Genomic DNA, 25137 nt, shown 5'->3' with positions numbered 1-25137 from the left:
TTACATACAGTGCAACTCCCCCACCTTTTCTGCCCTGCCTGTCTTTCCTGAACAATTTATAACCATCCATGACAGTACTCCAGTCATGTGAGTTATCCCACCAAGTCTCTGTTATTCCAATCACATCATATTTCCTTGACATCACCAGGACCTCCAGTTCTCTCTGCTTGTTTCCAAGGCTTTGTGCATTCGTATATAAGCACTTGAGATAACCTGCTGATCGCCCCTCATTCTCAGTATGAGGCAGGAGCCCTCCCCTCACAGATGTTCCTGCCTGTGCTTCTTCCCAGTATCCCGCTTTCCCACTTACCTCAGGCCTTTGGTCTCCTTCCCCCGGTGTACCTAGTTTAAAGTCCTCCTCACTAGGTTAGCCAGCCTGCTAGCAAAGATGCTCTTCCCTCTCTTCGTAAGTTGGAGCCCGTCTCTGCCCAGCACTCCTCCTTCATGGAACACCATCCCATGGTCAAAGGTTTCTTATTGGAACCCTCCGTGAAGTCCTGCCTGAAATACTCCTTGATCTAAAGCCACCCCCTTTGTTGATTTTAGCTCCCTGAAGCCAACCCTGTAAGCCATGTCGTCAGTCGCCCCTCCCTCCGTCAGAGCAACGGCAGACAATCGTTCCGCGCCTTTTTTCTGTGCGGACGCCATACCAAGGCAAGCATGGAGGCCGCTCAGCTCACTTTGGCAATTAGGAGCACATTAAACACCACACGCATTATCCAGCAGTATATGCAGCACCAGAACCTGGCAGAGCGATACCGGGCGAGGAGGCGACGTCAGCGCGGTCACATGAGTGATCAGGACATGGACACAGATTTCTCTGAAAGCATGGGCCCTGCCAGTGCATGCATCATGGTGCTAATGGGGCAGGCTCATGCTGTGGTACGCCGATTCTGGGCTCGGGAAACAAGCAGAGAGTGGTGGGACCGCATAGTGTTGCAGGTCTGGGACGATTCCCAGTGGCTGCGAAACTTTTGCATGCGTAAGGGCACTTCCATGGAACTTTGTGACTTGCTTTCCCCTGCCCTGAGGCGCATGAATACCAAGATGAGAGCAGCCCTCACAGTTGAGAAGCGAGTGGCGATAGCCCTGTGGAAGCTTGCAACGCCAGACAGCGACCGGTCAGTTGGGAATCAATTTGGAGTGGGCAAATCTACTGTTGGGACTGCTGTGATGCAAGTAGTCCACGCAATCAAAGATCTGCTGATATCAAGGGTAGTGACTCTGGGAAATGTGCAGGTCATAGTGGATGGCTTTACTGTAATGGGATTCCCTAACTGTTGTGGGGCCATAGACGGAACCCATACCCCTATCTTGGCACCGGAGCACCAAGCCGGAGAGTACATAAACCGCAAGGGGTACTTTTCGATAGTGCTGCAAGCTCTGGTGGATCACAAGGGATGTTTCACCAACATCAGCGTGGGATAGCCGGGAAAGGTACATGACGCTTGTATCTTCAGGAACTCTGGTCTGTTTTAAAAGCTGCAGGAAGGGACTTTATTCCCAGACCAGAAAATAACTGTTGGGGATGTTGAAATGCCTATCTGTATCCTTGGGGACCCAGCCTACCCCTTAATGCCATGGCTCATGAAGCCGTACCCAGGCAGCCTGGAAAGTAGTCAGGAGCTGTTCAACTTTAAAATTTACTGAATGCCAGCCTTCTTTTTTTGGGCAATCCTCTGTGGCGGAGTGGCTGGTTGGCCGGTGGCCCCCCCACCGCGTTCTTGGGAGTCTGGGTGTGGAGGCTATGGAACTTGGGGAGGAGGGCGGTTGGTTACACAGGGGCTGCAGTGGCAGTCTGTGCTCCAGCTGCCTTTGCTGCAGCTCAGCCATACACTGGAGCATACTGCTTTGGTTCTGCAGCAGCCTCAGCATTGAATCCTGCCTCCTCTCATCACACTGCTGCCACCTTTGAGCTTCAGCCCTCTCTTTAGCCCGCCACCTCTCCTCCCGGTCATTTTGTGCTTTCCTGCACTCTGACATTATTTGCCTCCACGCATTCGTCTGTGCTCTGTCAGTGTGGGAGGACAGCATGAGCTCAGAGAACATTTCATCACGAGTGCATTTTTTTTTCTTTCTAATCTTCACTAGCCTCTGGGAAGGAGAAGATCCTGTGATCATTGAAACACATGCAGCTGGTGCAGAAAAAAAAAGGGACAGAGGTATTTAAAAAGACACATTTTATAAAACAGTGGCTACACTCTTTCAGGGTAAACCTTGCTGTTAACATTACATACATAGCACATGTGCTTTCGTTACAAGGTCGCATTTTGCCTCCCCCTACCGCGTGACAACCCCTTCAACCCTCCCCCCGGCTAACAGCGGGGAACGTTTCTGTTCAGCCGCAGGCAAATAGCTCATCAGGAATGGGCTCCTCTGAATGTCCCCTGAAGAAAAGCCCCCTATTTCAACCAGGAGACCATAGAATCATAGAATATCAGGGTTGGAAGGGACCTCAGGAGGTCATCTAGTCCAACCCCCTGCTCCAAAGCAGGACCAATCCCCAATTAAATGATATCTCACTCTCCTGAGGATAACACAGAGAGATAAAGAACGGATGTTGTTTGAACGCCAGCAAACATACACTGCAATGTTTTGTTGTACAATGATTCCCGAGTACGTGTTACTGGCCTGGAGTGGTAAAGTGTCCTACCATGAAGGACGCAATAAGGCTCCCCTCCCCAGAAACCTTTTGGAAAGGCTTTGGGAGTACATCCAGGAGAGCCGCGAATGCCAGGGCAAATTAATCCTTTCACATGCTTGCTTTTAAACCATGTATAGTATTTTAAAAGGTACACTCACCGGAGGTCCCTTCTCCGCCTGCCGGGTCCAGGAGGCAGCCTTGGGTGGGTTCGGGGGGTACTGTCTCCAGGTCCAGGGTGAGAAACAGTTCCTGGCTGTCTGGAAAACCGGTTTCTCCGCTTACTTGCTGTGAGCTATCTACAACCTCATCATTATCATCTTCTTCGTCCCCAAAACCTGCTTCCGTGTTGCCTCCATCTCCATGAAAGGAGTCAAACAACACGGCTGGGATAGTGGTGGCTGAACCCCCTAAAATGGCATGCAGCTCATCATAGAAGTGGCATGTTTGGGGCTCTGACCCGGAGCGGCCGTTCGCCTCTCTGGGTTTCTGGTAGGCTTGCCTCAGCTCCTTAAGTTTCATGCAGCACTGCTTCGGATCTCTGTTTTGGCCTCTGCCCTTCATGCCCTGGGAGATTTTGACAAAGGTTTTGGCATTTCGAAAACTGGAACGGAGTTCTGATAGCACGGATTCCTCTCCCCATACAGCGATCAGATCCCGTACCTCCCGTTCAGTCCATGCTGGAGCTCTTTTGCGATTCTGGGACTCCATGATGGTCACCTCTGTTGATGAGCTCCGCATGGTCACCTGCAGCTTGCCACGGTGGCCAAACAGGAAATGAGATTCAAAAGTTCGCAGTTCTTTTCCTGTCTACCTGGCCAGTGCATCTGAGTTGAGAGTGCTGTCCAGAGCGGTCACAATGGAGCACTCTGGGATAGCTCCCGGAGGCCAGTACTGTCGAATTGTGTCCACAGTACCCCAAATTCGAGCTGGCAAGGCCGATTTAAGCGCTAATCCACTTGTCAGGGGTGGAGTACGGAAATCGATTTTAAGAGCCCTTTAAGTCGAAATTAAAGGCTTCATCGTGTGGATGGGTGCAGGTTTACATCGATTTAACGCTGCTAAATTCGACCTAAAGTCCTAGTGTAGACCAGGGCTTATACTCCGTTTTAAACCGACATTTCTTTTGTATATTCTTTCATTCCATCACTGGAGATTTTTAAGAGCACGTGAGACAAACACCTGTCAGGGATGGTTTAGATAATACTTAGTCCTGCCATGAGTGCAGCGGAGTGGACTAGATGACCTCTCAAGGTCCTTTCTAGTGCTATGATTTTGGTTTATTGTTTTTAGGATTGTCCATCACTTTATTCTGCAGTCTCCCTTTAATTTCCCTTTACTTTCTGTAATGTATGCAATATTAATGGAGAAGTCTGTCTTCAAAGAATATGGATTTTAAGACTCAGAAATTTCTCTCAGTTCTAGGAAAGGTAAGATTTCAGGTAGCTTTAATGCTAAAGTGTTAATCTAAAGATGAGACCATTTATTTTTATTCAGCTGCTGAGTTCCAAGGCCTGAAAAGATGCTGTTCACCGTAAAAGTTAAATACACTATCTGTAAACACTTAAAATGTCCTGTTAAATGGATATCACATGATTTATCAAATTACTTGGAATAGTTTTAAGATGAATGATTGCATTTCTTCTTTGGCATGAATACTGTTCATGCTGGTAACACCTCATAATTAAGTGTTCAGCCCTTTAAAGACAATTTAAAAATCATTAGATGTATTTCTTATAGTAATGTTTGGTGAAATAATTGGAAAAACCTCTTCAGTGCTGGGGGTGAGAGAGCCTGCCAGAGGAAGAAATCAGGTTGCAATGATTTTATAATTACTATTCCTGCCCCACCCCAAATATATTTATTGCAAGTATGGTTTTAGTAATTTATCGTGCTATTTTATGAAAACACACGTTTTATAATTTTATAACTACTGATGTCTTTTGTAGCTCGTCTTTATTCGTGCCTTGACCAGATGAGAGAAGTGCTGGGGGAAGCTGTACCAGAGCAGGTGATGGTGGAAGCAGTGTTGAATAGTAAATTTGATGTACAGAAGGCTTTGGATCTTGTGCTTGCACAAGACAGTAAGCAAAATGTGAAGACCAAGAATGAAGAAGCTGTGACTACAGGAAAGACAACAAAAGGTATGCTTTTATTTAATTATGTTTTGGTTTAGATCAGTGGTTCCCAAAATTAAACAGCCCGTGAACCCCTTTCACTAAAATGGCGTGTCTGACGAACTCCCTCCTAAAAATGAATATTTCCAGGGATTTTCTCCTTTACCCGAGTATAAATTATTAAAGCAGTGATCTTGGAAATATAAAATGTATTCTTATGACATGCTTATTACACACACTTTATTATTATTTATAATTACAGTATTTTTATTACATTATGAAAACAGCAACACTCTTCCAAGATCTCACTTTCATAGCTTGTATCACTTTGAATAAGCCTGTTATTAGACAAGGCTCCTATGTTTCATCAAGGAGTATCAGATGTGGAACAGCATGAAGGTATTTAAGAAGCCAACTCAAAGAGTTCGTTCGTCCTACACAAGCATTCAGGTCTTGAACAGTCCAAGCAAACAACGCTTGTTACAACAAAGCTTAAACTTGTTCTTCATAATAATTTAAAAAACAATACTAGCTGCCTGTATAATTTTAAAAACAGCAAAAAATATCCACCTCCCTTTCCATTTCTTATAAGAAGTCTTGAAGTTTCAATCTCCTCAGTGTGATAGATATGCTTACTTGATCTGCTTAGCTCTTGGAAGTCCAGGGGCTCTGGCTGCTGACCCTGTGCTGCCTGGAGTCCGTAGGGACAGCTCTGTCCACCATTAGGGAATTTTTTCCTGAGAACCCCCTCTAACATTTCACGAACACCAGTTTGGGAGCCACTGGTTTAGATTAAAGTTCACTGGCTGTGCCTAGGATACTCGTGAGTTTAGAACTGGAAGATACTTGCACTATTGTATCAAAATGACTCATTGGAAAACAAAACAAAGTTCTCAATCTTCTATTTCTAAATAGATTTCACAGTTTTAGGAAATACACAGAACATCTCTTTAAAGGAAGCAATAGTTTTTACTAAACTTAAAATCAAGTTTTAGTTTTAGGCTTGGTCCTCTCTGCTAAATTCAGAATGTAAGCAATCACAGTTCCCAATGAAATTCTGTTTTCTAATAAATACCTTAGTTATGTTACTACTTAAGTTATCCAACTGCTAACTTTTTATTTATTTTAAAATTTTTTTGAGACAGCAAATTTTAAGACATTTTAAATGTTTGCTTGCGATATAGCAAGACTGTTTTTGTAGAGCTAGTACAATAGCTTGGTTGTGTAGATTCAGACCTCTTAAGGGTTGATATTAATTTACTAACTTAGTGTTTCTTTTAGTGGATAATTGGATAATTGTTGTTTTGCTAAATGATTGAATAAATGCCCTTCAGAACTCTGTTGTATTTGATTATAGAGACTATGATGCAATGCAATTTTTCAAACAACATTTAGTAATTAAAATGCCTTTCATGTTTCTTCTTAACTTCGCTGTTGCTGTCTCCTTAAAAAAAAAATGGAATTTTCGTTGTGACCATGCATCTATCTGAAAATTATTGGCTATTGTAAGGTAAGGAGATTTACTTTATTCAGAAACTTTTACTTATTTGGAGAACTTGTCTTACTTAATAGAAAACACTTCAGCAAACACCAGCATGTCTGAGCTCAGTAGCCTGACAGTCAAAAATAAATCACCTTGTTACTTTTCAACTTTAAGTGACAAAACACTCTTCAAAGCTAAACATTCTAATATATCCCCAATTGAAAAGAAAATATCTGAATCTTCTCATAAATCTTCCGCAGTTCTACATTCTTCCCTCAGTAATAATATGTGTGAAGAATCATGTTATGAATCTGTCAGTAAACGTGTAGCAGTACGATTACCAGACAATCCCAGCACAGTGAGTTTGATTTCCAGCAATGAAGGCAAAATTTGCTTTAGTGTAGGTGCTGAATTATTGGAAGCTAGTCCATCTGAAAATCCTTCCTGGAAGCAGTTGGAGTGCAAGGAATCACAAGACTTGAAATCTTTGATGATGCAGAATATAACTTATGATTATTTAAGTCTCCAAGACAGGGGACTACTTGGGGTCCAGAATTCTTCAGATCATAATAGTAAAGGAAGTATGGATAGTAGTCCTGGCTTAATGAGTGCTGTACGGAAACTGGCACTTGATAATGATATAAACTCTACTCAGAATAGAAAGACTGAGCTTTTTGAAAATTTTCCTTCATTTCTACAAAGTACCAGGCAAGACATCTCCTCTTCAGAAATGGGTAATTTGCCATTTTCAAAATCTGGAGGTCCATCACTGGCTGACCTACTTCAAGAGCACCAGAAAAGTAATTCAAGGCACTGTTCTTTGTCTGATCTTTATAATCAATCATCTACGAGTTTTACAGATTTGAAATTGGGATCCTCACCATTGTCACAACTAGCTAGTCAACATCAAACTGCAACTGGGATGTCAGAATTAACAGGATCTCTGTCTTCTCTGGCATTGTCTAAGGCTTCTCCAGTAAGAGAACTTGAGAATTTGTCACTTTCAGATTTAATTGCAGAAAGCATTGAAGTAGATAAGCCTCAAGAAGCAAAAGACTGTTCGAGGTTCAGTATCACTGAAACGTGGCCTTCTGCAGGAGTAAATACAAACATTGACTTAAGTGTCCTTATAAAAAATCCAGACATATCTGCAGAATCAGTAGTATGCCAGTCAAATACCATAATCCCAGAAACTAAAGTTTTAAGTTCAAAGCAAGGAAAAAATATTATTTTAGTGAAAGGAAATAAAAAAAGCAAAAAAAGGCATATTTCTAAGAGCCAGGATCTCTCTCTCTCGTGGATGAAGGCTCTCTGTGCCAGACCTTCAGCTTTTGCTTTAACTTTGTGTCTCCGTTATCCTCCAAAAGGATGTAAACGGCGCACGATTGATATCCATAAGACTTTCCTATACAGTAGGCAAGTACAAGAAATAAAAAATAAGGAAATTGGTCCTTTAATATCAATAACACCATTTGACTTTAAATCAGCATCTCCTGATGACATTGTAAAAGCTGGACAAAAAAGAGCCTTTACAAGAGAATAGTGTAAAGTAGGGGAAAGAAATAGTATTTATCCTTCAGAGCCTTTTTAAATGATTTTATACATTTTGTATAGAGTGACTTTATAACTCAGAATTCACATTCTATATTTTTTAATTATACATTTGATAATTCTCAACAAATAGTTGGTGATAAAATTTGTGAATTTTTAAACTACTGCACTGAGTCTGTATTTTTATTTTTTGCATACTTTTAATCAACAAAGATACAACATGTTAATTTTCAAAGTCTTAATCTTTAATACGTAGGAATTGCATATATATAGAGTACTACTATACAAAAGTACATTTCTAAGTAAGAAAAAATAGACTTAATTTGAAAAAAAAATCCTAGATTTGCCATTCAATTTTACTGTTTGGTTATATTGCAGAATGAAACTTAAAATAGATATTGCTCTGGATTAATTTGATTAGATGTACTTAAATTTAAAGATTAAGGTTTGATACGTTCCATAATTACTGTCTTGTGGCATGGTTTAATTCCCAACTGTTTCTTATTTCATTCTCAATTTCATTATTCTTTATATACTTTTTTTGGTCATAGTGATGTCACTAATCTTAGAAAATTGTGTTATTTTCTCAGAAGCACCAGTCATTTAAAAGAAATAACTCCAGAAAAATCTGTCATTGACCACTATGCTTGAAAAACCATTTGCTAGCTTTTCGGTGGGACCAGACTTTCTTATGACAGCAAAGTACTATAACTTGAGTGTTTTGAAAAGATACAAAAATTGTAACCTTAAGTGCTAAAACTGGACATTTAAGGACATTTCAAAACAATTGTGGTGTTGTATATATTTAATCAAAATTTTTCTACTTGGAATCCATCACTTATTTTAAGTCTGTTTGAAGTGTGTAGGAAGAACTCCCCTTTTTTTCCCCCTTCGGCATTAGTCATTGCCTAGTGAAATGGACATGTTTCAGGACAAGCTATAGGTGCTATTTCTCCTTTTAGGAAAAAGTTACTTTTAGTAATGGAAATGTGTAATTTTACATTCTCTTTTATTGTTGGAGCCAGTGCTCGTTATTTTGAGCCTTAATATGTGAGGCCAAAGTCAGGTCTTGAACTTCATTTCTTATCTAATAGTCATTGGACTCTGATTCTGTCTGTAGGTAGTCGCACCTTTACACAGGTATTTGTGTTTGTCAGATATTAGTAGCTTTTCACTTGGATTCAGGGACTACCAGTTAGTATGTTCAACAGTCAATCTGCAATATATCCTATAAAGGTACTATTACTACTAGAAAAATAAGCTTGTTCATAGTTTACCATAACTTTATTCAAATAAAAACAGGAAACTTATGAAATAATGGGTTAAATCTTAATGGTGGAGCTTTAATAAGGTGATTTATAAAAAATAAAAAACTTAATATTTAGAATTGTTCCTAGCTTTAAGAAGCTATGTCAGTTTAGTCATAAAAATGTATTTGAAAGCACTGGAATGCTGGTTTCATTTGCTGTACGTTACTTTGTTTAGCTGGTAGATATTTGTAAATTGTCACTATTTAGGGAATTCTTTAAACATAGGAGTATCAGATTTTTTTTCTGATCTTCTAACCTCTCTAGAATAGAGTTCATGGTTCTAGTGCCTTTTAATAAAGATGGTAGCACTTCAGTGTTTATATTCTAACTGTTCAGCTTGCTTTTTGTTTTTGTTTGTTTAGTCACTCATATCCAGAAGTCTTTAGGAGCCTTAAATAGGTTAAAACATAATTACTGTAAACATAGCTTATTTAGGTAACTCAAAGAACAGAAGTAAAACCAAACGTCATCCTATTTTGCTCACAAATTGTATATATTTTTCCCATCATAAACTAACATGGAAACAGTTTCTTGAGCCTTGTCCAGAAGGATGTCACATTCTCTCAAATTATGAGAAGAACTTTCCGCTGTCTCACCCCTTAATGACTTTTGTTGCTATCACAGGGCAATCCCTCAAGTATGCTAGTTCTTTTATCATTTAAGATTTTCATAGTAGGCGCTCCAATTTTACTTGCTGAACAATAAGCAAGCAAGGTAGATCATGGTGAGGCTGTTCACTGGCTCAAAATACTGACTGAATAGCTCAAAAATGTTTTAAAAAATCTTCATTCAAGTTAGCTGTTTTCTGAAGTCTCTCTAAATATGAACAGCCCTTTACTTGATACCCAGAATCTATTTTTCCCATTAAGATTTTAGGTCTTATCTGAAGAATTTGTGCAACAAACAGATCTCCAAATTTATTTTAAATGGGATAGTGTTCTGACAGTGATGAAAAAATTGTTTAACATTTTAATAATTTTTTTTTAATGGCCCGGTCTTTTTTAGTTTACTTTAGGTGATTTGGTCTTTTCTTGTTCCTGCCACTTCCTGATGGCTTGAATTGGCTTTTCTAATGGAGATGTTACTAATCTCTGGTGGAAAAAGTGCTGTTATATTTAGTGGAATAAATTGTTTCTTTGCTTCTGTCTTGTCTTCGTCCTGTTCTGTCTAGTCTTATTGTATTGTCTCTGTTCTCTCATTTCCTTTTTGCTACTCTTCTCCCAAACCCTTCTTTAACATTAGATGCTGCTAGCAGTTTGAGCCAAATTCTGCAGAAATCATACCTGCACAGAACTCCTGTTGATTCAATCACAATTTATGTGCAAGTCTCTGATGAAAGAATTCAGCACTTAGAACCCAGTCCTGCAATGATATCTGTGCAGATGAACCCATGGGCCTACACAGAGCTCCATTGACTTCAGTCGGACTCCAACCACATGTTGCTGTCCACCCACACAGATGTCATTGCAGATTGGGGCCTCAGTGTCTAACTTTACATGTAAGTACTAGGTGACTAACCCTTAATATTTCGCACATCTGTTGCATTAGTACTGTTGGTGATCCTGAGGATGCAATGCATAATGCTGTTCAGGAGGATAAAAATCATGCAGCGTGTGGTGGGGATTGTCTGGCTAGACTGTAATCCTGCAGCCTGAAACGACCCTTGAATAAATTTGCACGGAGGCTAAAATTTTCAAAAGCACCAAAGTGACATCCTACATCACTTAGGAGCCCAACTCCCATTGAATACAATGAGATTTAGGCTCCTATGCCACTTAAGCACTTTTGAAAATTTTACCCAGTTTTGATTTATAACTAAATGGTAGCATGTTACTGTATTTTTAAAATTGAAACGGGTGTATAAATCAGTTACTCAATAAGAACTATGTTTATGTGGTTCACCACAGAATATTCTTAATTTTCTTCAACTACTGCATGATATTATGGCACCTGGAATTTTCATATAGCATTTGGTTGGTTGGTTCCAAAAGTATTTCTACCTAATGAACATTAAAATCTGTTAGTGAAATCCCTCTTTGTTTATGTTTTATATAAAATAGTCAGGGAGGTGGTTTGTTATAAATATTTCCTTAATAGTTTGCAGCCAGTCTTTAACTTTGCATTTGTGTATATGGGTCACTTGTACTAATTGCTTATATATTGATATTCAGATTTTGAAATCGTAAAGTATTTGTGTCTATGCACACACAATGTAGACGTGAAAGAAAGCATTAAGCTACATGGAATATACTGCTTACAGTGTTCAGACTGTTGTAAAGTATAAATCTTTTGTACATTAAAGTGTTTTTATATGTAATTTTTTAAAATTAAGTGGGTCATTTAGTATTTTTTTAATGAAATTTCTTTGTGAATACTGTTTTTCATTTATGTACAAAAAATAAAACACTCTGTAAAGACTGATTAAATAACACATGATTTCTTGCTAGTAATTTGTCTTGTACAAATTTTGTCGCTGTTAGCAGTGCACTAGCCATTTCTTTTGGGGAGGTAGGCCCCAGTGTATGACTAGATTTGCACAGATGTACTCCTGTTCCCATACAAGTTTCCGGAAATGACTCAGGCTCTATGCAGACAAATATATCCACACATATGGAATCCAGATGCAGTATAGGGGTCATAGTTGGCCTTTTTTAGAAATGTAATTGAGAACCTTCAAGCTGTTAGATTATGGATAGAATTTTTAAGCTTCTCTAAGTTCTAAGCAAAAAGTAAAAGGGAACAGATATTAATGAAATAACCATCTAGCTCTAAAGAAAAAGTTCTGTGCCTGACATTCATTCTCAGGGATTGTTTATACTTACAGCTAAATTGGCACTGCTGCGATGGATGCAGCAGTGTCCATTTAGTGGGTCTTGTGAAGACCCGCTAAGTTGATGGGAAAGTGCTCTCCCGTCGACGTCTGTACTTCAGGTCTCCAAGAAGCATAAGGTAAGTCAGTGGGAGAGTGCTCTCCTGTCAACACAGCGCAGTGCGGACATGTTGTAAGTCAACCGTAGGTATGTGAACTTCAGTTAAGTAATTTATGTAACTGAAGTAGCATATCGTAGGTCAACTTTCAGCTTTAGTTAGACCAGCTTCAGACTGTACATTACAGTGGGGGCTATCAGTGCTGCTGCATTTAAGGTTGTACAGGTGTTCAGGCATTTATAACTGTCTGACACTTATCTTTCAGACTTAAATTTTCCAGGTTATTGTGTCTGCCTCTGGGTGTACTTGTTTTGGAAAAATTGAGCAAACAACAAAAAAACTGAGTACAAGGCGAGTGGAAAATTAAACTTTCTCCATCAGTTAAAAATAAACTTCTTTTAACAGCTTGTCTATGTAGTTCAGGAAGGCTATACTGCATATATGTGCAGACCAGTTATAGTCCTTGCCTCAGTCTCTAGGCATCTTGCAGGTAAAAGCTGCACAGCTCCTAAGTAGTCCAGGTCTCCTGTGGCATGCCCTCCTGCAGACCTGGACTTTTAGGAATCTGATACAGAGGATTCCAGTGATATCTAGACAAATGATTAGTTGCATGACATGGAATTTATTTTTCTGTTTGATAAAACTTAGGAATTTCATCCAAATAATTATGTTAAGAGAAATTAAGGTTGCATGGTGAAACATCCAAAAAAATCAGGAAATGATAGATAAGGCTGCACATGCATTCTTTTCCCCCTCTCCTCTCATCTAGAGCCTCATGATTTCTGTTTAGGTGTGGAATCTCTGCCACTCTGCCCTTCTGTCCTCCAGGCCATTTTCAGAGAGCAAAGGGTATCGTTGCTTTTGGGTTCTCTTCTCTCCTGAATAGTTGTGATACAGGGCTTTTGCTGTGCTAATTTTCCTAAGTAGGAATAGAGTGTCATTGATTTGATTGTCAGTTTTGCTGTTGTCCACCAGACTCAGTAAACAGCAGTGAAAATGATCAGGGTCTTCATTTTCGCTATGTTGCTGCTCATAGCTCTTCAACAAGCAACAGCACAGACACTAGAGTGGTTTCCAGGCATAACAAGAAAAGGCTGCATGGATTAATTTACAGGAGGTTAACTTCTTTTAAATGAAAGCTTAACTTTTACAGAAATAAAATGGTTAAATGTCTCTCGTCACATAGGAAGATTTAATTTGTAATTGACAAGTGACTTTTGAATGCTGTCCCATAGTTAGGGCCCTACCAAATTAAGAGTCTGTTTTGGTCAATTTCATGGCCATAGGATTTTAAAAATAGTAAATGTCATGATTTCAGCTATTTAAATCTGAAATTTCACAGTGTTGTAATTGTAGGGGTCCTGACCCAAAAAGGAGTTGTGTGTGTGTGTGTGTGTGTGTGTGTGGGGGGGTAATCGCAAGGTTTTTGTAGAGGGGGGTTGCGGTACTGCTACCCTTACTTCTGCTGTTGCTGGCAGTGGTGCTGCCTTCAGAGCAGCGCAACTGGAGAGCGGTGGCTGCTGGCTGGGAGCCCAGCTGTGAAGGCAGAGCCACTGCCAGCAGCAGCGCAGAAATAAGAATGGCATGGCATGGTATGGTATTGTCACCCTTACTTCTGTGCTGCTGCTGGCAGAACACTACCTTCAGAACTGGATGCCTGGCCAACAGCTGCTACTTTCCGGCCATCCAGTTCTGAAGGCAGCGGAGAAGTAAGGGTGGCAATACCATGACCCCCTGTCCGCAACTCCCTTTTGGGTCAGGACCCGCAATTTGAGAAATGCTTGTCTTCCCCTGTGAAATCTGTATAGTATGGGGGGGGAGGGGGAAGCACACAAGAGGCCAGATTTCACGAGGGTGAGACCAGATTTCACAGTCTGTGACGTGTTTTTCATGGCTGAGAATTTGTAGGGCCCTACCTATAGTACTTTGCATGAACCAATAACTAAACTTGGCAAATAAAAACTGTACACTAAGGACTTTCAGAAAGCAGAAAAATTAAATATATTAGATTTAAACAAATTTATCCAACTTGTTTTTCATATTTTCCCTGTTAGCTTGCTGATTACCAAAGCTGTTTGTGATTAAATAAGAGACTGCTCTATCACAGTCCATGTTCTATTTAATCCTTCAGTGAAGTGCTAAATTTGACACCTCACAGTCATTCATAGAGCAAAAATACTGTCATAAATGCAAAAATACTAACTGCAGGATCAAGCAGGAATAGAAACTCTATTTGGAGGATAGCTCTTGTAGAACATGCATCTTGCATAATTATCAGATATGCAAAGAAAACACTGAAAAGCAAAGTAGCTTGGTATAATAAAAGCGTCCGTGAGGAAGATAAAACTACAGTAAATTCATAGATCAATGTTCTATTTCATACCAATTGGATTGACTGAATAGTGAAATTATAATGTTATAATCAGCAATGTGCAAGCTCAGTTGGCACATTGTGTTCTGTTCTGGTTACGGTCTCAAAAAAGATACTAGATATAGTAGGGGTTCAGCGATAGGTGCCAAAATTGATTTAAGGCTTGGAGAATCTTCCATGTATGACACTGAAAAGATTGAGGCTCTTTAATTTGGAGAAGAAATGAGTACGAGGGCATGTGGAAGAGGCACACAAAAATAATAATACAGAGCAGGTCAGGCAGGCACTTACTGTTTTACATAATGCAAGGACAAGGGCCATTCAATGAAGAATTGAAAGACAACCAATTTGAAGTGGAGTAAAGGAAATACTACTTTGCGTGATACGTGAATAACCTGTGGAATTAATTGCCACAAGGTACTGAGGTCAAGAGACATGTTACAACATGAGACTTAAAGGCAAACAGATATGCTGTTTAAACTAACAAAAATGTAGTTAACCTAAACCGTTGCAGTATACTTGTGTAGATGTAGAAATTACATCAATGCTTATAAGCGTTGTCATCAATGTCTGAAGGAAAAAGGTAGTACCTTGAAATGGTATGTTCAGTTTACCTTTTAAAATGTGTTACAGAAGAGTGGTAAGAATGGGGCCTGAACATGTTGATACAGTAAGACACTGTCCTTGACCCAGCAAGCTTACATTTTGAGACCATGATTCTGCAATGGGGCTCCACATGGATGGGTCCCTTGCATTCATGCAGAGTTGATTGCAGGAATGTGGACTAATTTTGTCATGTTCATATTTTACATTTAGATCATTTTTGAAGGAATCAAGATTGATTGCCTTTGCTCTTTCCTTTTGTCTTGTAGAAAGTTGAGGAGAAAAAGTCTTAAGCTTGCTGCCTTAGACTTTTGATTGCCTTCAAAAAGCATGTGCAATAAGCTTAAAGGGCCTGGTTGTTTGTTGATGGGGTTTATTTGGAGAATAGACATACAGAATAATTCCTTTCTCCAATTTATTTATCTGATACTCTTAAGTATGTAAACAAAATTACTTTAAAAGCTTTTCATAAAATTCTCAGAATCTTAGACCCAGAAGGAACAGGTTTTCACACACAGGTCTTTCTGAATCACACTGCTTCATGAGAATTTCTGTATTCTTTGCAGTGCCCAAAGGTCTAACTGAGAGAGGTAATCTTTGGAATTTTGTGCTCTGCCCTATCCAACCCAATTACATGCATTTCAACTATATTTTTCACTAGACTATTTGTCTGCAAATAAGCCTTTCTGCAAAACAAATAGAGTAACCAGTGGCTATAGAAAGTAGGTAGCTGTACTGAATACTTGTGAACAGTGAGATGCTTCTTCCAAGTTCTGAACTATCAGTTTCATTCTGTGTTGCACAGTGATTCCTGCAATTATTTCTTTAGAAAGCCATGCTTTGTAATGGCATTGGGAGGAAGCATAAAAATAGTATGTGGTCATAATTACTTTCACAATGCATGTACACAAGGGGGCCTACTTAGGGTTGCATGGGCAACCTTAATTCTGGCATTTCCTAACTTTTCAGTGGTTAATTTTGTAACCTTAATTTTCTTTTAATGTAGGTTTGTTTGTTTTATATAATATAGATCAGTAGCTGCCAAATTTTTTTCTGCCAAGGATCTCTTTGGCATCTGACTACATGTTCTAGCCCCTTTCATTTCTGGTACTATTAGAATGACCCTGCCAGCGTGGGAATGCCCCTGCCATCATGACTTCTCTGCCATGCTGTTGAAGGACGCCATTTTGTCTCCATGCAGCAAAAGCAGTGGAATACTGTTCTGGCACATTCCAGCCCTGGCTCAAGAGACGGACCCCTGCATAACCCACAGCAGACCCCCAGGGATCACTTTGAGGAACCACTGATACAGATTATATGCTTTTGGGCCGAAAACCATTTTAAAGCTTGAGGTTGTGCTACAGTATGTATTCATTGGTTATTACATGGAATGTGTTCAGAAAACGTAACTTCACAATAAAGTCAAGTAGGCTATGGTACTACTTTTAATGACGCTAGCTTTGTCTTGAGCCAGAATTGTTTTGGAAATTGAGCTAATGAGTTTTTGCCTTAGTTTGTAAGAGAGAGACTGTAGGGAGATTTAAATGGAGTAGAAGATTGGACATCATGATGGAAGATGAAATAAACTTAACTAAATTTAAGGTAATGCATACGGGCACAAATAGTATATACTTCTCATACACTGATGGCTTTAAACTTGCAGGATTTTCTGAGGGGGGCAAAAAAGGGAATGTGTCTCCATGCCTCTGTAATGTACATTTAGAAATAAGTCTTTGCATTTTCTCTGTAGCTGGAACTCCACTCCTCTCCTCCTTTAAGTTGCTTTCTCCAGGGAGGTCATTCACTTTGAGTGCTTCCCAGAGAATGTTGCTGTGCTATACAAATTACTATGTATGTCTAATTTAATGTTTGTCTGATGTATATTAGCAGTTAGGGTCAAATAAGAAACTTTGAGTGTATTAAAGAATAGAAATTACTGCATTTCATGTTGCTATATTGGACAATGGTACACCATTGAATAGAGTGCTGTGTTCTTTACCTTAGGAAACAAAAGTGAAGTTTTTCAAGGGAAGAGTAAAGAATATGGTTAGATGTACACCAGAGATTGCAGAGACTAAAATTATGTAGAGAAGGAGAATAATAAGGGGACCAGACAGAAATCCCAGACTAATGAAGGGCAAAGCAGAATTTGATATTTTTTCCTTTCTTAAGAATGTAGAGACATTAGATGATGGAAAAAGGACAAATTTAGAATTAATAGACTATAGTCAGCCTGTGAAATTTATTGCTCAAGGAAGTGGATGCAAATACTGTTAGAATGTTAAAAATGGTTAATTTTATGTCCATTAAAATGTGTAGCTATACTGTCTAAGGCAGTGGTTCACAACTGAGGTCCACCGCTTGTTCAGGGAAAGGCCCTGGCGTGCCGGGCTGGTTCGTTTACCTGCTGCGTCCGCAGGTTCGGCCGATCGCGGCTTCCACTGGCTGCGGTTCTCCGCTCCAGGCCAATGGGGGCTGTGGGAAGTGGAGTGGGCCGAAGGATGTGCTGGCCGCCCTTCCTGCATCCCCCATTCGCATTATTCAGGTGAATCTTTTTTGCCTTCTGAAACATTGGAAATAGACTGATCCAGGGTGTGATCCAATATTTGCAACTTGGATTGCAACTTCTCTGAGAAATCTTTTAAAAAAAAAAAAAAAAAACACACTTCCAGCATAATTCTCATCTGAAAAATGCTTATGTAAAAAAATGGCACCCTCTTAGTCAAAAGGATGTGCTTCTTAGGCATATTCATTTTAATTTCTACTTGCTTTTTACTATTAAAGATGTTTTCATTACTTTTTTTAACTCCTGTTAGCACTATAGAACACACAAAAAGAAAAGGAGGACTTGTGGCACCTTAGAGACTAACCAATTTATTCTCTAAGGTGCCACAAGTCCTCCTTTTCTTTTTGCGAATACAGACGAACACGGCTGCTACTCTGAAACCTATAGAACACACAGACATGCATACTGGTGAGTGAGCTAGATTTTATTCCATCTTGGGCCTCATTAAGAGAATTGTTAACCACTTTGATTAAGATTTTTATTTTCAGTGATGCATGAACCAGAAAAAGTCAGATCTCTGGTAAAATTTTTGGGGTTGGAAAAAAAAACCAAAAACCCCTGTAAATCTTCTTGTCCTCTCCTTCAGGATCCTTTTCTGCTTCCTCTACCGAGGAAGCATCAGTGATTGGCTAGTGGAGCAACAGGTCTGTCATGCAGTTTTATCACCAGCTTCAGGGTCATGCTACACGCTTCCTTTGCCAAGTCATTCTGTGCTGTTCTGTCCCAGCTGATTTGCTGCCCCAATAAAGGCCATCCCCTGCTATTGCCTGTACAATGTTTGGGCAAGTTACTTAGCTGGAATTTTTCAAAGGTGCTTATGGGAGTTTGGTGCCTAAATCCCATTAATTGCTCCATGACTCACTTCATCTATCCCTAAAATGGTGGTACTAACAGAACATTTGATCTGCAAGTTATTGAAGCCATAAAAATGGAATTCTGCTGCGTCTATTTTTACAAAATAATTTTTCAAATTCTGGTTGAAGATATTCTGTTTAATGCATATTAATTATTAACTTATGATACACAAAGCACTATATGTGCTTTGTCCTATTCGACATTGGTGAGGCCTCATCTGGAGTACTGTGTCCAGTTTTGGGCCCCACACTTCAAGAAGGATGTGGATAAATTGGAGAGAGTCCAGCGAAGGGCAACAAAAATGATTAGGGGACTGGAACACATGAGTTATGAGGAGAGGCTGAGGGAGCTGGGATTGTTTAGCCTGCAGAAGAGAAGAATGAGGGGGGATTTGATAGCTGCTTTCAACTACCTGAAAGGGGGTTCCAAAGAGGATGGCTCTAGACTGTTCTCAATGGTAGCAGATGACAGAACGAGGAGTAATGGTCTCAAGTTGCAGTGGGGGAGGTTTAGGTTGGATATTAGGAAAAACTTTTTCACTAAGAGGGTGGTGAAACACTGGAATGCGTTACCTAGGGAGGTGGTAGAATCTCCTTCCTTGGAGGTTTTTAAGGTCAGACTTGACAAAGCCCTGGCTGGGATGATTTAACTGGGAATTGGTCCTGCTTTGAGCAGGGGGTTGGACTAGATGACCTTCTGGGGTCCCTTCCAACCCTGATATTCTATGATTCTATATACTAGTGTCTACAAACAAGAATGAAGCCTCATTCTGCCAGGTACTACAAAATGCATGGTAATAGACAATCCTACACTAAAAATACTTAAAATCAAAATAGATAAGGCAAAGGGTTGGGGGAAATAGGCACAGAGAATTAAAGAGGCTTGCCCCAAGGTCTGACAGCGTGTTGTTGGCAGAATTGGGAATAGAACCAAGGTCTTCGCAAACCAGTCCAGTGCCCTATCCACTAGTCCTCAGTGCCTCACCGGCAGAGATACAGACTACAGGGGAAACAGTATTTACTTAGTATAAATTGATAATTTATTATTTTTGTTCATGAATGTCAAGTATTCTGGGAATTTTACAGACATGTCTGAAGACAAATTTTTTCTCCAACATACAGATAAAGGGGGCGTGATGGGGGCCGGGGCGGGAAGGAGAAAAAGATGCAACATAAAAGCAAAGTAAGCAGATGTGTGGTATATTTTTTTAGCTCTACATTTTATTCTAAGTTAATCACCTTCCTCTGTCTCAACCCCTTCCCTTCCTCTTTCTTTATATCAAAACCTGTCCCAGTTCTATTCCATAAACAATTTTTGGCATATGAGCATAGCTTAGGTATGACAACACACTGGAACAAGAAACAGCCACTCAGATAAATGCCACAGAAGTGCCTTGCACTAACCCCTTTAGCTTACTATAGTGGTTCCTACTTTTTTGCTCCATGGTGATGGGGGTTTCCCCAATGACAGACACTTGATGGTCTGGCTTTCATGCTTCTAGATGTGCATTACAGTTGCAACAGCTGTCTATTCCAGAGTGCACTATAGTGGAATGTAAACAATCTTATTTGTACAATTTGGGGATTAATATGCGACTTGAAAGGTGGGTAAAAAAAATGGTTAAAGGGGGGACTAAAGTGGGTCATACTGAAAGGGGAACTGTCAGGCTGGAGGGAGGTTTAGTGAACTTCAAGGATTTCATTAATTACCTTGGCACAAAAAGTGGGAGTGTCCGAATAAAATTTGTGGATGACACAAAGTTAGGAGGTAATACCAATGCAGAGAAGGAGTGGAATATCATACAAGATGATTTGGATGACCTTGGAAACTGGGGTAATAGAAATGGGGTGAAATTTGGTAGTGCAAAGTGCAAGCTCATGCAATTAGGGACTAACAACAAGATTTTTTTTGCTATAAGTTGGAAGTGACATAGGAGGAGAAAGACCTGGGTGTATTGTTTGATCACAGGTGATTATGAACTGCCAGTGTGATGTGGCCATGAGAGAGGCAATGCAATCCTAGGATGCATCAGGCGAGGTATTTCCAGCAGAGACAGGGAAGTGTTAGTACCATTGTACAAGGCACTGGTGAGTCCTTATCTGGAATAGTAGGTGCAATTCTGATCCTCCATGTTTAAGACAGGTGACTTCAAATTTGAACAGGTGCAGAGAATAGCTTCTAGCATGATCAGATGAATGGAGAACCTATCATGATAAAAGGCTTAAGGAGCTTGTGTTTAGCCTCACCAAATGAAGGCTCAGAGGAGATAGGATTGCTCTCTACTTATATATCAGAGGGATAGAATCCAGGGAGCGAGGGGAGTTATTTAAGTTAGGGGCCAATGTTGGCCCAAGAATAAATGGATATAAACTAGACATCAGTTTTTAGGCTTGAAATTAGACATTGATTTCTAACCATCAGAGGGCTGAATTTCTGCAACAGCCTTGAAAGGGGCGTAGCCTGGGCAAAAAAACCCAAAAAAACAAAAACCTAACTTGTTTCAAGACTGAGCTTGTTACATTTATGGAGGAGATGATATGATGAAGTTGCCTACAATGGTATATGGCACTGCTGCACCCGCTATCATCAAGTATCTCCAACAGCTGGAGATGGGACACTAGATGGGAAGGGCTCTGTGTTACAGCATTAAATTCTCTCTCAGGTGTTTGGCTGGTGGGTCTCTCTACATGTGCAGGTTCTAACTGATCAATATATTTGGGGTCAGGATGGAATTTCCCCCCAGGTCAGATTGGCAGAGACGTAGGGGTTTTTTTTGTTGTTTTTTTTTGCCTTCCTCTGCAGCGTGGGGCACAGGCGACTTGCTGGTTTAATCTAGACTAAATGGTGGATTCTCTGTAACTTGCAGTCTTTCAAATCAAGATTTGAGGATATCAGTAACTCAGCTAGAGATTGTGGCTCTATTACAGGAGTGAGTGAGTAAGGTTCTATGGCCAGCAATGTGCAGGAGATCAGACTAGATGATCAAGATGGTCCCTTCTGGCTTTAAAGTCTGATTAACTTTTGGCTGTTTTGTGAGTTCATAAAAATCTAAGTCAAACTAGAAAAACATACATCCAAATGCTAGACTTTCACATTGCATCCCTAGGGAGGATTCCCAGGAATTACAGTGAAAAATAAGTGTTCTGATGCTTATAATAATAGTGATTAATATATTTGTTTGCTTAAGATGCCTACAGCTTTTGTTCAGGATATAGGAACTATCATGCTTGGTTGTTGTATTCTGACCCACTCCAGTCTGCAAATCATTTTCATATTTACATCTAAACTTCCCTGTAGGAAACTGGAAATGTTGTCATGGTCTTTTACTGGTCACATTTTTATTTATTAAACATTTGTTATGGTAGCACCCAGATGCTTCAGTTAGTGATGTGCTAGGTGCTGTATAAATAAGTGTATAAAAATGTTTCCTGTCCAACAGAGCTTAATGTTTTAGCTCTGATATAAAGCACTTGAAATCCAATATAACTGATTATTCAACTAGCTTTTAAATCATGGGATATAATGAGCTACTTCAAGACTTTTGTGTACTGAAAATATGTCTGCACAGACATTAGGACTTACTGAATCTCTGCACTAAAATACTGTGTGGGCTTTAGAAAGGAAGTGGCTTATTTCACAGAAAAATGTGTCATCAGCAGTGAAAAGCTTTTAAAATGTTCTGAGATACCTTTTTGAGATTCTCTTTATATACTGTACACCTACACTGGAAAAAATGACACTCCAGCCTTTTTTCTGAGAGAGAGTAGTTTTGCCTTGCAGCATTTTAACACTACAGTAATATAGTTTATTTTTCAAAGAATAGCAATCTATACAAAATAGGTCATATAGCTAGCTATAGTACACATGAATACTGTGTATTTAGAAAATTTAAATTGATGATATCCAGTTGGAACTCTATAGGGTTCCACAGGAGCCAGCAAAAGAATCATAGAAATGTAGGGCTGGAAGGGATCTTGAGAGATCTTCAAGTCCAGTCCCCTGCCCTGAGGCAGGACCAAGTAAACAGACCATCCCTGACAGGTGTATGACTAACCTCCTTTTAAAAAAAAAATCTCCAGCAGAGTTAGTATTCTGGTTCCTGATATCCGGGTGTGGCCAATTTGTATCCCCCTGGATCATGTCTTGAGCAGATGATTAGTATGTATATCCGTTAATTTTCTGTTTGCCTTAGGAGAATAATATTTTCATTTTTGTTCCATACACTGAAGCGAACAATCAATCTGATCTCTAAACTGTGGGATTCTCTAAACAACAGCTTGCGTTCTGGAGCATTGTAGAAGCCTGATTGGAAAAATTTAAATAAACTAAACAGGTTTTTAAAAAAAAATTCTCCACAGTATGACAAACTTCACTCCCAATTTTTTTGGTAGGAGCCAAATGCTTTTCTCATATGCCTATGGCAGAACTTGACTCCAATATACTTTTCTCCTTATATATGTAGTTTTTTCTCCTGCTGTCAGCATGAAGTGTGTGCAGTTATGGAGCCCATCTTATTTGCATAAAGATCCGCCAGGAGATCAGAATTTTTCTTTAAGACAGTAACATTCTGCACCCCAGTTTGGTATCTGAAAATGTGTGGAGTAGGAAGGATAAGGTTTCATTGCGTCCGTGCTTGCATTTTGTTTTTTGTGGATAAATGGAGAACAGTGTTTAATGTTGTGAATCCAGCACCTTCTGTGAGCACTACATTCCTTTAGCGCCTCTTCCTTTTATAGACCGGTATTTCTTAAAGGTGTTAGTTTTTCATTATATGTGATTTTTGTCTCTGCTGTTCAGATAGGTGCAGTTCTCAGGAGATCAGTTAATCTGCTTCAGAGTAATATTGTCAAAATTTTGAGCAGTAAGATCAGTCTTCTACTGGTTGATGATAGATGTCTTATTGTCTAGAATGACTTTGAAAATTTTGGAGGAAATTAACAGGTAACTTGTTTATCACCTATATATCACAGGATTTCAAAGCACCGTATAGACCACTGCAGAACTAAGTCAATATGTAAACACTTTAGTGACCAAATATATAAATGAATACTTTGCCATTTCCATAAGATTATGGAAGAGAACATTCCTTCTTTAGTTGAGAATGTAGGAAGCTTTCCATTGTAAGGCTGATTTTGCCTTTTGTTTCCCCATTGTGTATCTCTGCAGTTCATATTTCATGTGTGAGATTTGAGTGAAGAACTTTTCCCCAAAACTTTGAGGTGAAATGGATAGTTTATTTATAAGTTATTGGACTTAAACAAAATTCAAGTAGGGGATGGGGGGGAACAACAATCCTACTCAGGTCCCTTTTTTGTGATGTCATCACTCAAAAGAAATTAACAACTCGGCCTAGAAACTTCAGATTTAGTCTTTTATCCATCCTTGCTGAAGTTCAGTTCATTATTTTTTGAGAATGGAGCTACTTTTTTATATATATTCAATTTGGCACTTGGAAAGAGAAAAATCTCTCTTTTGAAGTCCAAAGGTCTGAGAGACCTTATGGATCTTCAGAAAGTCATGTGGCCTGAGGCTAACTTTGGTAATGTCTCTCATGACTTTGCTGCTATTGTGCATAGCTGTTAGATTACAGATGTCTCCTGAAGTGTGTAGCTAAGCAGCCAAAGATTAGACGAGCTCCACTTTGAAGATGTTGTTACTACCTACAGAGGTTTATGTCACATTATTACTAGATTCAAAAGCTGGAATGTTTTTTTTTAGAATTGTGAAATATAGACATAAGTATCAAAAGGACAAAAATCTTTTAAGAAATCAGAGGGGTGGGAAAAAACCTTTAAACTGGATTTACAATTGTAAGTATGTATAAATAACATAAGGGAAAGAGCCTAAAAGAACATTGTAGCTTAAAAAATAAATGTACAAACTCAGGAAAAGCAAAGTTAAGTGTAAGTTTAAAAAAGGGGGGGCGGGAGGGAAGTATGCAAATGCAGACTTAAATAACAATAATGTTTCGAGTATCTTAGTACCCAAGTGTGCTAGGCATCTTACAATACAAGTAGAAAGGCATGGCTTTGACGTTTCTGTGTATTCTCTTCTCCACCTACGCTTACATCATAAGACAGCTTTCCGGCTGCATATTGTTCATCCTCCTCATAGAAAGCATTAAGTACATATTCTAGTACATTATATCATACATGAAATAATAAGCGCTACCCACCCATTATGTGTGTTCCCACATCTACACCGGAGAACATACTCCATTTCATTCTGTTGATATCACACTTTATATAAAGAAATCATCCAATCCTCATCTATACTTCTGGTATAGTTCCTTCATATAAGTCCCATGCATTTCCCCCATTCTAAACCTTTACAAATGATCTGTACATTAGTCCCATTTTAAGTCCTATATTTCTGTTCTGCATACCCTGCATATCTTTATGGTGATAGACAGAAAATCTTTTAAGTGGACTGTCAAGGTACATGGTGTTAAGATTTTCCTGGTTGAAATGCCAAAGAATAGGGAGGAGTGTAAGGTACAAGTAGCTTTGATACTTAGCATAGATACATATCTACTGTTTACCAGGATGCACAATGTGGGAGAAATAGGGAATAGTTATGGTCATTTGGGTTGCCCCAGCTCCACTTTCATACTTTGCTGTGTTTAAAATATTAAATTTGAGTTGTTAACTTTAAGTCTAATAAATGCCAAAAAAAGTTTTAAAATAATTTCAGGTACTACAGCCATTTCTGA

General features: G+C 39.4%; 1 protein-coding gene across 7 annotated transcripts in view; it reads left to right on the top strand.

Moving 5' to 3' along the window:
- The window catches only part of HBS1L (HBS1 like translational GTPase), a 144586-nt gene that overhangs the window by 27614 nt on the left and 91835 nt on the right, over window positions 1-25137 (top strand). For 4 of the 7 annotated variants that reach the window (XM_073337367.1, XM_073337368.1, XM_073337365.1 and 1 more), the window contains one exon: window positions 4591-4785. In XM_073337367.1, coding sequence (XP_073193468.1) covers window positions 4591-4785 — 195 coding nt within the window. Of the gene's footprint in view, window positions 1-2091; window positions 2163-4590; window positions 4786-6273; window positions 8375-19583; window positions 19608-25137 lie in introns of those variants that run through there. The other 3 variants (XM_073337371.1, XM_073337366.1, XM_073337370.1) reach the window with 3 other exon arrangements.

Source organism: Lepidochelys kempii, chromosome 3 (genome assembly GCF_965140265.1).
Source record: "Lepidochelys kempii isolate rLepKem1 chromosome 3, rLepKem1.hap2, whole genome shotgun sequence".
Taxonomy (NCBI): domain Eukaryota; kingdom Metazoa; phylum Chordata; order Testudines; family Cheloniidae; genus Lepidochelys; species Lepidochelys kempii.
Note: the sequence above shows the minus strand (reverse complement) of the source record. Positions and strands in the feature narration are given on the sequence as shown.